At 39.9% G+C, this 14,051-nt stretch overlaps 2 protein-coding genes across 2 annotated transcripts in view; both read right to left on the bottom strand.

Annotated features, from left to right (window-relative positions):
• The window catches only part of LOC129332856 (inactive pancreatic lipase-related protein 1-like), a 32,045-nt gene extending 28,685 nt beyond the window's left edge, over positions 1 to 3,360 (bottom strand). Inside the window, exons 1-5 of the mRNA XM_054984152.1 lie at positions 3,342 to 3,360; positions 3,140 to 3,188; positions 1,825 to 1,979; positions 1,401 to 1,526; positions 280 to 414 (exon numbers count right to left, since the gene is read on the bottom strand). Of these exons, the coding sequence (XP_054840127.1) occupies positions 280 to 414; positions 1,401 to 1,526; positions 1,825 to 1,979; positions 3,140 to 3,188 (465 nt within the window). The 5' untranslated portion in view covers positions 3,342 to 3,360. The remainder of the gene's footprint in view (positions 1 to 279; positions 415 to 1,400; positions 1,527 to 1,824; positions 1,980 to 3,139; positions 3,189 to 3,341) is intronic.
• A 4,156-nt stretch (positions 3,361 to 7,516) lies between these two features.
• LOC129332851 (pancreatic lipase-related protein 2-like) overlaps positions 7,517 to 14,051 on the bottom strand; it is a 34,286-nt gene continuing 27,751 nt past the window's right edge. The window contains exons 8-11 of the mRNA XM_054984144.1: positions 13,842 to 13,971; positions 12,780 to 12,885; positions 8,082 to 8,249; positions 7,517 to 7,580 (exon numbers count right to left, since the gene is read on the bottom strand). Coding sequence (XP_054840119.1) covers positions 7,517 to 7,580; positions 8,082 to 8,249; positions 12,780 to 12,885; positions 13,842 to 13,971 — 468 coding nt within the window. The remainder of the gene's footprint in view (positions 7,581 to 8,081; positions 8,250 to 12,779; positions 12,886 to 13,841; positions 13,972 to 14,051) is intronic.

Genomic DNA, 14,051 nt, shown 5'->3' with positions numbered 1-14,051 from the left:
AGTCTGGACCCGTTTCATGAATGTCAGATCTGCATACTAACACTATTCTGGCATTTTATTTCCTTATCTTTTCCTTTCCCCAACTATATAGAGTTCCTGTAGTAGAATTAACACTAAAGTATCAGTCTGAGAATTATTTCACAAAATAAGTGGTCCTTGGAAAATAATTAGGTTTTTATGATACAGATTTTATCAAATTACTTAATGTGTCCTGATCATAAAGCTTTTCAGTAACTGTAAGATCCATAAATACAATGCAGCGAATTGAAGCACTCTTACCTTAAGGATATTTATAAAATAAGCCACTTCAGCTCCCACCACACGGATATTGTTTGCCGCTTGGGTGTATGGACACCTGGAACCTTTACTCCAGTCTATGCAGATGCAGTTGACATCTTCTACTTCAAACATTCTCTGATGAAAACAGCATAAAACAGACATCATTCTGCCACCACAGCATAAAACAGACATCATCCTGCCACCAGCATCCTTCCTGAACCTTTTTCTGTTTTGAAATGTTTCACAGCTAAGCTTAGGTAGCAGCCATATTGGCTGATGGCTATCTGTTAGTATATTGACTGTGTCATATTTCATTGCTTACCTGATTATGCTGCCCTGAGGATGTTCTATACTTTACAAAAGAGCCTTAGTCCCTCTTTTTGTGCATTTTTGTGCACTGAAATGCTAAATAAAGGCTATATAAGTGGTGAAATCCAGTTTGGGGAATGTTTTGCAGCCTTCTGTAGGTCTTTGCATCATCTGTTTGACTACTGGCTTTTATAATTCTCTTTAAGATCTGTCCCAGGTTTTTCTGAATACCTCTGGTAAAGAAAAAATCTGAACCTTTCCAGTAGTAATTGAGGTCATGAGGTTGTTTCAGTTCCTCATGTGGAGAACAGGCAAAACACATCAATTGAAATGGAAGATGCTATGGTCTAATGATGTACGTTCTTTCCCTGTGAGAAAAAACCTTCAGATGAAGAATTCCTGAAAAATGAGGTTGCTTCATTGGCCTTCCCTTGGTACTCTCCACCAAAATACATTTGTTTGTGCAAAGCCGTCTGTGCTGCACTGATGGGAAGAAGTCAGCAATGAACACTTATGACTCAATCAATGTGGCAAATAAATATATGCAAACATGGCAAATACGAGTGCCTGCATCTTTTCACAGATGATCAGGTCACATTTTTACAATCATAGTTAACATCTGGCTTCATTATACAGCAAAGGGGAACCTAATCTTTAAATCCTTCCATAACTAAAGGATAGTTAATTGGGACTTTTAGTACTATGCTTTCTATGTAGAAACATGCATTCATTATGCTTGAAGAAAAGTGATAATGTTCAGCATTGCCTGTCCAGATATGAGCTGATTTATGAACAATTGCATTGTACTGTACCTTGCACATGTCTGACAACCAGTTTTCCTCCCCCTCGTCTACAAATCCATGAGTAATAAAACGAGTTATCTTGCTGGCGTTAAAGTTTGAGTAATCAATAGTTTCTGGCTTAATTGCCGTGATTTCCTGTGAAAAGTATAAAAGAATATAAGTACTAGGCATTTCCCTTTCATCCTCCCAAAATTGATCAAAACAATCTCATGACTATAAAATACTGAATTTAATTCTTGAGTGCTTCTTCAAGTCTATTCCTAACACTGTCAGAGATTCACAACTGTAGTATGGAAAATGGTTGATGCGCTTACTGCTGAAGGTGACTTTTTACATGTGCACATAAATAACTTCAGAATCATCCTCATATTTTCCCTTTTTATTCAGTGCATCTGAGAATCTGGTAATGTTTAATTGGTACAGAAGACCTCACCTGGAAGTTATTGGGGTTATTTTTAGTATAGAGAAGGAAGCGAGTGTTTATCTTCTCTGGAGACCAGGGTAATCTTTTAATTGGCCGTTCAACAGTTCCAGACCATGGTATGTCATCTGTAAAGCAGCCCAAATGCTCATAGCAGACTTCTGTTCCTGTTTATGTGAACCAAACAATTGGAAGTGTGAAAAAATAAGAATGATTTCCTCGTGTAGCATCTCTCCTCTAATTTTATATACCAGCATTATTGTCCATTTGTATCAGAATGACACAAAAGGAATTTCTTTGATAGTATTTTTAACCAGAAGAGCCTTTTGAATCCACCCTTCTTCCTTATAATCAACACCACGCCCTAATAGTTATGCCTTGAAACCTCTTTCCTGTACACCTCCACTACTACCTCCATGTGTTTTTTGGATAGACTTTCATGATTTTGTTTCCTACCAAGAAAGACTAATTATGGCAAGCCAAAACAATGCCTGTAATTTAAATAGTAAAAATTAGGAAAATGTTCAGTTTGTCTTATTTATTTGGCATGTACTTGGTGCAGAATATTGAGATTCCTCTTCATGGAAAATAGAATTTGTGGGGTGAACACCCATGTCTCTCTTTCAGTGCATCAGAAGGATGCATTTAGTGCCCAGGTGGGGAAAAAACAGCTGCTGGGAGGGTTTGGAGTGGGTTCCTCCATTTCAAATTGCCCCTCTACAATGTGCTGCTTCCCTTTATGAGAGAGAGAGAGAGAGAGAGAGAGAGAGAGAGAGAGAGCTACTGGGGTTCTATTACACATATTTGTTAATAACATGCAGTTTGGCTCTCTAAATCCTAAGCCAGGTTGGCATCAAATATTTCAGGAGATGGTGGTATGTATATAATATTATCTGGGAAGTCCAGTTTTCAGTTTCACTTCCGTCAAGAATTCACTAATTGGCCTGAGGCTAGCCTCCTCTCTCGGTCTCAGTTGTGTCCCCCACCCCAGTATGGACGTAACAACACCTTACAGGACTGTTGTTTGGATTACAGTAAGAAAATGTGTGTGGAGCTCTAAATATAAATGCTGCTATTAATAACAAAATCTCATGAGGTGTTCCTGTGTTGAAAGGTCAGATCTGCCATAAATTCTTTTGCCTGCCATGGTATCTCTTCAATCTTGTTTCCTCACAACACACTTACTGTGTATTATATGATACTGCTCAAGTCTCATCCTCTGACATTATGCAAGTACCTCAAAGAGTACTAACATTTCTGCAAACCAAAACTAATATGGTGCCATTGTGATGTCATGGTAAGAATAATTGTCAATTTAATCTCTCACCTTTAGCAGCGTCTATCAGTAAAAGTGCAAAGCTCCAAAGTGCAAACATCTAAAATAGAATTTTAAAAAAGAGAGAAGATTCATTGGCTTCCTGAATCTTGTCCATTTGTATTAATATTGTGCTTACCTCATGTTGTTATAAGAACTGCACCATACAAAGAATTACATTAACAACAGTATGATGAGATAAGGTGTGACTTACTGCTTGGCCCTTGCTGCTCTCTCTGCCCAAGGTTCAGCAAACCATGCCTTTTTATAAACCAAGTTATCCTTGAGGCTTTTACAGAAAAGTAAAAAAGGCATGTAAAGATAGTAGCTGACGTGTGTATTTCAGATTAAGGTTATCATAAATACACAAAGTTGGGCTAGTCTATTTGTGTATTAAATAATGAGTGAACGAGTAACATTGAATTATATAGAACAGTTTTGATAGGGTGTGTGGTCAGTTAAAGCATCTCTTTGAGGCTGTGTCTGTTTATTTTAAATACTAAGTAAATCAGTAATGTGGCTGGCAGTTAGTGGGATCACTTATGGAAAGTAGCCTTTGAAGTGCATGTGTATGAAATATGTGGAAAATAACCTATTTTAAAAAGCTTAATGATGAACTGTCTTGTCAGAATTATGTAAGGTGACTGTTGCTGCCTACTTGCACCACAGAAGCTTGTTGGGGTCGGTTGACAGCCTGAGTGTCACAATACAAGTACATTCATGTGAGTGTCCCTAACAAGTAAGTGTATGTGTTTTGAGGTACGATATATTGGTTTCATATATGAATGAGGCTTCTCCTGTACGAACCTTCTTCCCACTGTCTAAGGCCAGCTTTAGAGGCCAAACTCTGTATAGTGCCACTAGCAGAAGCAAGGCGGGTGAGCACCAGAGGTGGAACCTTTTCTGTTGTGGCTCCAAGTTTACAGAACTTTCTCCCCACAAAGGCTTGTCTGGCATCAAATTTGATACCTTTTAGATGACAGTTGACACCAGTTTGGTGTAGTGGTTAAGGGAGGCAGGACTCCAAACTGGAAAACTGGGTTTGATTCCTCACTCCTCCTCTTGGCCAGCTGGGCGACCTCGGGTCAGTTACAGCTCTCCCAGAGCTCTCTCAGCCTCATCCACCTCACAAGGTGATTGTTGTTGTGGGGATAATAATAACATACTTTGTAAACTGCTCTGAGTGTGGCATTAAGTTGTCCTGAAGGACAATATATAAATTGAATGTTGTTATTTTCCTGAGTTATTTTATAACCTTCCCCCATGATCAGGGAGTATCTTGTTCCTTATGAACTTGTACAGATCATTATTCAGATTCTGAGGTTTTAGTTTTTATGGTTCTGTTTTTATGGTATTTTATGTGCTCCTCTGTGAATTGTTTTCTAGTAACTGTTTTTATGGTATATGACTGCTCTGCTTTTACCTGCTGATGGTGCTATTGACTTTGGACTGCTGTTTTTTATTATGTGTTTATTGTTTTATGTCAGTGTGAACTTTACATACAAAATGCTGGGTATAAATATGGCTCTTAGATGCTGTGCTTTTTGAATTAATATTAAAGAACGCTTTACAAAGTAGCTAATGATAGCATACTTTGGAACCTGAATTCTAATTAGTGTTGTCTATTGCTCCAGAGGGAAATAATTAATTTCCTGTTTAGAGGAATTACATAGTGGGGCAGATATGCTCACATCATGTTTAAAAGTTAAGACTATGCTTGGAAAAAGGTGGTTAATGCTCTTGTAATGTTCTTCCTTAGTGGTTTTCTCTTCCACCTGTGAGGTTCAGCAAGTTGAAAGTAGCCATAAGGAGTATTTCTAGAACCCATCTGACTACAGGCTGTGGTATTTCTCAGTGTCTAGTTGTGAGAAGGAAAAAAACAACACCATCTGTGCACACAAATGTGAAGCTGCCAAATTATATAAGAGTGTTTGCAGTAAAATCAGCCAGCTGTTCTTGATTTTCATCCAGGACTTTATTCAACTTAGCACTAGTCTACTCTTATTTAGAAAATATAGCAGAACCTCAAAGATCTAGTTTACAAAGCAATCTATTGGCATTAGGAGTGTCATCTTAGAGACCAACAAGATTTTTCAAGGGTATAAGTTTTCGAGAGTCAAAGCTGAAGAAGGCAGGTTGGACTCTTGAAAGCTTATACTCTCACATAACTGCCAGCCCTTGGCTGTCTGCCCCGAGGTGTGTGTGTGTGTGGGGGGGGGAGCAGGGACTGAGAAAACCAGCATTCATAATGGCATGACATCACTTTTGGGTTCATATCCAGATGTGACATCTTAGTTGGCATTGCCTGATGCTACCCCCCGCGCTGCATTTTGATCCCACTGCTCCATCAAGCAGCAGGAGGAGCCTGTGTCTGAGGAGGGGGGATGCCTGCCATAGCAGACAACCTGCTAAGCCTAGTCCTTAAAGCAGGACTCCCCAATGTGGTGCCTGTGGGTGACAAGACACCTGCTATTACTTCCTTGGCATCTGCCAAGCTTTTCAGAACATGGGTGCCATTGTGAGGCAGGGCTTGTTATTGGCTTCCCCCATAGAAATGAAAGGGTTTCCCACTATAACAGCAGCCACAGAAACTGGAGGATCAGCAGGCCTGCTGATATGGACATTGGTTTGTAGAGAAGAAACACATTCCAGTTGAGTGTGATGCCTGCACTTGGGCATCATAACAAATGGGACTTAGATTAAAAAAGAAAGCCTTCAAGCCAGACTTGGCCCATAAAGGGATGAGGAAGTTGGAAGGGGAAGAAGGGAGTGCACCTACCTGAAAATCAGGTCTTGTTCATCATGAACAAATTTGTTGGTGACATCTAAATTGTTTGTGATATCTGATTCCTTGGATTCTCTCATGGAACAATTGCAATAGAATTTGCTGGTTTTTCATAGACCCCCATAAATAAAGACAGAGCTTCTTTAGAAACTTTTGTAAAAGACTGAAGTACATTGCATAAGACTTTCCAGAGTCTCCCATGGACATCTGAGTAGGTCCATCTGAGGTCCTGGTTGTCAGACTTGCACTGTAGTTTTTGTCCTCAGAACTCAATTCCCAGTTGCGTGGGGGCTGGGATAATTCCAAGTGGGACTGTGGCTCACAGGGAAAGGAGGCTTAAGGCTTTCCTCCATGCCATTTTCCTAACCCTGAATTGCCCGCAGAGTGTGCTATCTGCCCCTTTGGGGAAACCATGTTTATCAAGGGCTCTACATAAGTTTCCCTAAGGGGACAAATAGTGCCTCCCAGGTGTATGATGGAAGGTAAACGGCTTCCTCAGAAGGCTTCAGGTCTTTCATAGTTCTGCATGTTTGGTATGTGTTAGAGGGTTAGAGATCACCTGTTGCAAAATATTTGTAACTCTGTTCATAGACCAATACTTAATATTTATAAAATCACTGTTTATTGATCAAGATTATCAGATGATGAAAGTGAGCAAAATATTAATATGTTTTGGAGTTCTGCTATTTTAGAAGCAATTTATCCCCCCCCCTCCCATTCCTCGCTGCTTGAACTCTTAGCATGCCAGAGCAACAACAATTCATGCTATCGCTTGCAGAGTTACAAAAATACATGGTCTGTTTTTAAAAATCTGAAGAACCTACCAAATACTTGAAATCTTTTCAAGTTGTTAAAATCCTAAAATGAGGGTTAGAAATGAAGTAGCGTCTGCTTATTCTATAACCATTTCTAGCTTTTGTACAGATACTCTGAGATTCGAAACAAACAACAGGTCAAAGAAAGCAAGGAGTCACATTTTACTCCCTGTTGATATTCCTTTATTATAATTCTTGTAGCCATTTTGTACCCATTGTTGCGTATTGTTCTAATCCTATCAGATCTGTCTCTGTAGAATTTCAAACACTTGCCAGCAGGAAGGCACATACTTACTCTTCACCCCAATCAACCATAATAAGTTTGGTTTTGTGGATCAATGGTCCTTCAAGATGATTCCATTCTCAACCTTTTTGCAGCTCTTTCTCCTTTTCTATGGTCATCTCTTTGGAACAGTTCATGAGGCTTTTGGCTGTGTCTTCCATTTCCTGTCAATTTGTCTGGGTCCTTTCCTCAGATAATAATGAATTTGGGTAGCTGATTTCCTTCAAGTATTTTGTTTCTTAACGTGTAGAGGGTCCCTGTGCAAATATCAAGAACCCTTGTTCTGGTATTTACTTCAACATACAAAGCAAAAATACATTAGTGTATTTAACACTGATTTCTCACTTTAAAACAGCACTGATTAGACACTGAGTTGAAATAATGAGGGAAACATCACAAAGACTTGACTTGCTTTGAATAGCCACATTTCAAAACTGGTAGCTGTTTCAGTGACAAAGTGGAGAAATCTGTTCCTCTTTACTATCTTCCTCCTTCGGTGGGGGGATTCAACAAGGTGTGAGAGTTTGAGGAACTCCAAATGTTACTCTCCCCTTGCCACAAAAGAGAGTCCTGTGGGGAGAAAAAAACATGTCAAGAAGACTTCCAGTACCATTGCTGCCTCTCCTCTGTACAGCATGTTCCATTCTCACGTTTGCTGGCTCTTCAGAAGGAGCAGAGGCTGCCAGACACAGTCTTGGGATTAAATGTGTTTCTGATTCAAAGCTGTGATCTCCTAAAACAGAGTTTCAGTTGAACAACCAAGTACTATTCAAAGGATAGTAAGGATACACTGAAGAGATTCTGGCCATGGCCTTGGGCATGTATTATGCTTCTGAATGCTGGAGTTTCCTAACTTTTTCTTCCCCAAAGAGCAGCTAACAGTGCTGCATCAGAAGCTGCTCCACTGGCTCTGAAAGTTTCAGGAATGTCTGGGCAGGTATCACCTAGGGTATGTGTGGGGAAACTGAGGATGAAGCCCTGATGCATATGCAGAACTCATTCTCTGGGGGCAGATTGACAAGTGCATGGAATTCCCCACCCCGACATGTGTCTCACAATAATTGTACTTACTCATGCCCATCCTGACCACGAATTAAGTTGACTTTTACTGCTCCCAGCTTAGTCCAAAGTAACGTTAAGAACCTCTTATGCCAAAGAAACGCAACTCTTGCTGCATTGGCAGGATTAATTTCTGTATCAATGAGCTTTGAATATATCCGTCCATGCTGAAGGTGGCCACTGTAAATGGATAAATGAGGAAAGGAATTACAGATTATCAGTACAACTCTTTTTCTGATTCTGAGTCATTTCATTCAATCAGTGTGCGAAGGTGCTGTTCTTTCACGTTTCATGTCATTTGCATTTCAAGTTGAAGGGACCATGGAGTGTGTGTGACTTGTTCAAGGTCACCTGCAAACTCTGTGGTTGCATTATGCATTATTATTCTAAAACAAGGCATCCAGCTACTTTAAAGTCTACTTTTATGGGGTTATTTATTAACTTTTCCATTGCATTCTTTTTGTTATGTATTATTGAGCAATTACATTGGACACAATTATATTGTAGACTACACTATTTCCTTTCCTTTCCCTGCAACTTGATAGCCTACAAGCCATATATCGAAGTATCTTATACATAATTTATAACTGCATAGATAAATATAGCTAGATCACATGTACACTTTTTCTCTTGCCTGATAGTAAAATCTTTAGTTTCTGTTGTTTAGAAATGTTCTGTAGATGTTCAGTCCAGGGAGTAATATATTGGTTGCCAAGTGAATTATAACAGGGGCAGCTAAAAAGGATATTGGCAATTGAGTCAACTTGATCCTTAGAATAAATACAATAATATTTCTAAGGGGGAATTCTACTAAAATGGCCCTTCATTTTGGTGGAAGGTAACACATTGCATCTAAGTAACATGAAAGAGTCAATATTTTGGAACTGTTAAATAAAAGAGATGTTTAGTCAGTTTGAACATTTTCTGATAAGATAAATGAAAACAAATAGGGGAACATTTCTGGTTAGCTTTGAATTTTAGCACAACCCAGTCTTTTTTAAACAATCGATTTCATACAGATAACAAAGAATTTTTCAGTGAATCCCTAGGATTTAAATTTCGGTTTAATATAGCAAGCTTTGAATCAATTGGTCGAAGCCAGGTTTCCAACCAGGAGTCAGCTGTTATTAGTTGAAGTAAAGATTGTAGAGCATTAGATTTATAGATTGATAGTCTAAATTTAATAGCATGGTACCATGCTGTTGGTGAAATTTGAGGGAATCTGAGTTCTAGCTGCACCAATGGTACACTGGGAAGAAGAGAACGGATCTTACGAAAGAAAGTTTACTGGAGCTTATCAAGAGGATTCAGTGGTCCATTGACTCAGACTGGAGCAGTGGAGAGCAATTTGGAAAGAATGATGGCTTTATATAACTTTAGCAAAAGTGGGATAAATTAACGACCTTTGGTATAAAAGAAATTTCTTGAGAATGGTTAATGTCATTTGGGACTTTCTTATGGCAGATTTTATATGGGAGTTAAGTCATCATAATTAAACATAATTAAACAGGACAAGTCGTGATTAAACATCACACCAAGATATTTAAACTGTCTTTCTTTGATAGTTTCTCCATAAATTTGCCAGGGGTGTTCCTTCAAATGCCTTAACTTAGGGAATCATAGGATCTTTGTTTGGGCAAAATTAATTGTCAATAACTCTCAAGCACAAAAAACATTAATTGTTCATGATGACTACACTATTATTTCTGGTTTTGTTTGGGATGGTTTCCAGGAGAAGGAGAAAATTGGAGAGGGGAGGATAAAGGAAAAGGACAGAGAGAGAGAGAAAGGGGCATATATATTCAAAAATTAAAAATAGATTCCATGTTGCAGATTGAAGGTTAAAAGGGAATGGTGAGGTTGAAAAAGCTGGGCTACAATGTACGCTGATTGCATTTTATTCTGTGCACGCATATCATCTTGATACTTGAACTGGTTAGATCTAAAATGTTTTCCCATGTATTTTGGTTATCATCAGGCCACTATAGAATATTGTCTCAGATATGTAGCAGTGTTGGTCTGCAATAGAGCAGCAATGTTTGAGTCCAATGGCATCTTAAGAGATGAACAAGATTTTCAGGGTATAAGCTTTTAAGAGTCAAAGCTTCCTTCTTTAGATCCAAGGAAAAAGGGAGCTTTGACTCTCAAAAGCTTATACCCTGAAAATCTTGTTGGTCTCCAAGATGCCACTGGACTCAAATCCTGATATAGAATATTGTTGTTTCTTCACTGTATGCAATTGACCAAGCATCTTGGCCATTTTGTGCATCTAGTGAAGTGCAGTGGAGGCTGTGCAAATTCATGACAATGTATTTATTACCTGTTAAAAAATCACGACTATTACTTTTTTCTTTAATAGATCTTATTTAAGTTTCCATTGATCTAGCAGGGCAAGGGTTTCTAGAAGTTGCTTCTATACCACAACAATCCCAGTGGCCGCTAATCTAGGTACAATTCAATTCTTCCTCAAAAGGCTTGTTTAATTTTGCTGTATCCAAGGAAAGGAGCTAGCACTTTCAAAGAATAGATAATTAAAGGCATCCTGATTTTAAATAATTACTTTCCGAATCTAATTAAAAGCTTCTTCATTATTGCTCTGTCTACTAACATGAGCTGGTTTTTCCTACACAGTTGTATTGATTTCCTTCCATACTTTTGTGCACTACAAAACCAGGACTTTCTGCGCCAACATGGAGAACATGGGGCCCAGTTTTATGGCCCTACATTTTACAGTTTGAGATGGGTGGTGGTGGTGGATAAGCATATGGTGAAACCCGACCTGGAAAAAAATGTCTGTTTATTGTCTTCTATCTAATGTTTCCTATTTTTTTAAAAAGTTTAATACACCATAATATCAGATTGGGAACCCTCCTCTTAATCAAAAACTGATAAAAAAACACAATTATCTTTCCTTCTGGAAAGGAACTATCCTTCCTTTCCTTGTACATGCTGACCCCAGGGGCTTCCCTAACTGCCTTCCAACAGACGAAGCAGATCCACATGCCTGCACAGGGCCTATCCAAGGATCTGTCCCCCCCATGCCCTGGAGAAGTGACTGTTTGGTCTCTTCCTTCACACCAAGGTGTGGCAAGAAGCCTCTGCCTACCTCCCATACCAGGAAGCCACTGCCCACCCTCCATACACACCTACACACACACACACCTTGCACCAGGGCAAGGAGGTAAAGGGAAGCAGGAAACTGCCACCCATCTGGATGAGCACAGAAGCGACAGGCTAGTTGGCAATTGCCTAGGGCTGCCGAGTGGAAAGGCAAGCCCTGCTTTTGTGCATAGATGAGCTCCCACTATTGAATGTGGGTTGGAAGCATGTGTAGCTCCAGAGCAGGGGTGGCCAAGTGGTGGCTCATGAGCCGCAGGTGGCTCTTTGAGCCTTATTTGGCAGCTCCCAGAGGCTTGCAAGCTCGCCCCTTCCTCAGGCTCCTTTAAGGGGCAGAGCCGGTGCCTGGGACTGGTGTCACTTGGCAAGAGGGCAGGGAGGGAGCTGCTCTCTTGATCAATGGACCCAGAGCGCTCCTCCTTCCTTTCCCAAGGCTGGAGCAAAGAAGGGGCAGGCTAGGGCCAAGGACAGCCTGCCCGCCCTCGCCATGTCGGGTGCTCCTCTGTGGGTACCGCACTTGGCCTGCTCCGCGCTTGCAGCGAGCATGCCAGGAAGGGCACTTTCTTTCTTTCTTTCTTTCTTTCTTTCTTTCTTTCTTTCTTTCTTTCTTTCTTTCTTTCTTTCTTTCTTTCTTTCTTTCTTTCTTTCTTTCTTTCTTTCTTTCTTTCTTTCTTTCTTTCTTTCTTTCTTTCTTTCTTTCTTTCTTTCTTCTCTTCCTTCCTTCCTTCCTTCCTTCCTTCCTTCCTTCCTTCCTTCCTTCCTTCCTTCCTTCCTTCCTTCCTTCCTTCCTTCCTTCCTTCCTTCCTTCCTTCCTTCCTTCCTTCCTTCCTTCCTTCCTTCCTTCCTTCCTTCCTTCCTTCCTTCCTCTTTACTTCTTTCCATCTCTCTCTCTCTCTTTCTCTCTCTCTTTCCTTCTTTTCCTTCCTTCTTTTCTTTTTACTGCTTTCCATAGCTTTCCATGTCTGTCCCTCCATCCCTCCGTCCCTCCTCTTTACTGCTTTCCATAGCTTTTCATGTCTGTCTGTCTGTCTGTCTGTCTGTCTGTCTATCTGTTCTTTCTTTCTTTCTTTCTTTCTTTCTTTCTTTCTTTCTTTCTTTCCATCCCTTCCTTCCTTCCTCTTTATTTCTTTCCATATCTTTCCATGTCTTCCTTTTTCCATGTGTTTCTTTCTTTCTTTTCCTTCTTTCCATGCCTTCCTTCCTTTCTCTTTACTTCTTTTCATGTCTTTCCTTCCTTCTTTACGTGTCTTTCTTTTTTGTCTTTTCCTTCCTCAGATCTCAGAAGGTAAGCAAGATCAGCCTTGGTTAGTAATTGGATAGGAGACCTTCAACAAAGACCAGGGTTACAAGGGTAGGCAACGGCAAACCACCCCTGTTAGTCTCTTGCCATGAAAACCCCACCAATGGTCACCATAAGTCAGCTATGACTTGAGGGTACTCTCCACACACCATATAAATGCAACCATTGTCTTGTGGCATGCCTACATAATGTTTACAAGTTAATGTCCATACTAACAATTATTTGGCTGCAGTAACTATTAAAAATAGCAAAGTTGCAAAACCATTTGCCCCCATAGTATAAAACATACATACCTTGCAATTTGGTATTTCTTTGCATTTCCCTCTTTGCCAGAAAAAACTATGTTAATATCTCCCCTTGTAGTTCCAGATAACTTGACAGATACATTATACCTCCAGCCTACATCAAAAATACATGAGGAATTTAATTCAGTGGTTAGATAGAATAAGAAATGCAAGGCTTACAAACTGACGATAAAATAAGTAACTTTCAAGTTTAGTTTGAAGAATTATAGTTAGTAATGTATGTATGATGTTGAACCTGATAGGATAGGGTGGGAAGAAGCTGCTGTACTTCTAACTAGCTTTATGAACCATCACCGTCCAAGGGCGGGCCTGGGTATGTTCTCAGGTCAGGCCAGCAGACATGTTCTGGCAGCCCCAGGTGTATGCAGGGCTGATTTGGATGCAGATCATGGCACATAGGGAGAAGATGCTTAAGCCTCCCCTGGTGCCATTTTTCCAACAGAAAAGTGTGATTAGCCCATTAGCATATATGGAGTCCCAAATGGGGCAAATAGCGACCCTGAAGTAATTTTAAGTTGGGAAAACAGCACAGGGGGTGGGGAGACTTAGGCATGTTTTCCCCCCCATTCACCTCTTTGTTTTATGATGTATCTATGATTCTAAGATTGCTTTATTAGATTCTGGATGTACAATATGTTTTACTGCTGTTAAGTTAGTTTTTTAATTTTTTTGATCATTTTGTTTTCATTTGTATCTATTCTTCCCCCCTCCCACTTTAGCCACCTCCTGTAGATTATGAGGAAGGGGAAAATATCTGCTTTCAGACATGGAACACCATATTGTGTTTCACACATGATTCCAAGACCACTTGGCAGTAGTTCACAGCATGAGCCAAGTATCCCAACATGGGTATCCCTCCACTCCCTCATTCCAAATCCTTTTCAGGTGAAAATGCATTTATTTTTCCATATGGAAAGTTAGGAGAGGATCATGGGGATGTATATAGTTTTCTTACCAATATTACATTGACTTCCTTCTTCTGTCTAGAGATTGTACTACAATTCCATCCACATACATGCATATCAAAATTATTTTAGTATCTGCACTCACTGCAAAATGGCTCCACAGGTCCTGTGATTAAAAAGTACTTTGGATTGTCCTTCTTCAGTTTATCATGGAACCGATCAGCATAATAACCCATCATGGGGCAGCCTTCTTTGGGACATGGAAAACATTTCCCCTAGGGGAGGTCCTGTGATTAAAAAGTACTTTGGATTGTCCTTCTTCAGTTTATCATGGAACCGATCAGCATAATAACCC

Source organism: Eublepharis macularius, chromosome 6 (assembly GCF_028583425.1).
Source record: "Eublepharis macularius isolate TG4126 chromosome 6, MPM_Emac_v1.0, whole genome shotgun sequence".
Lineage (NCBI taxonomy): Eukaryota > Metazoa > Chordata > Lepidosauria > Squamata > Eublepharidae > Eublepharis > Eublepharis macularius.
The sequence above is the reverse complement of the archived record's forward strand: the minus strand, read 5'-3'. Positions and strand labels throughout refer to the sequence as shown.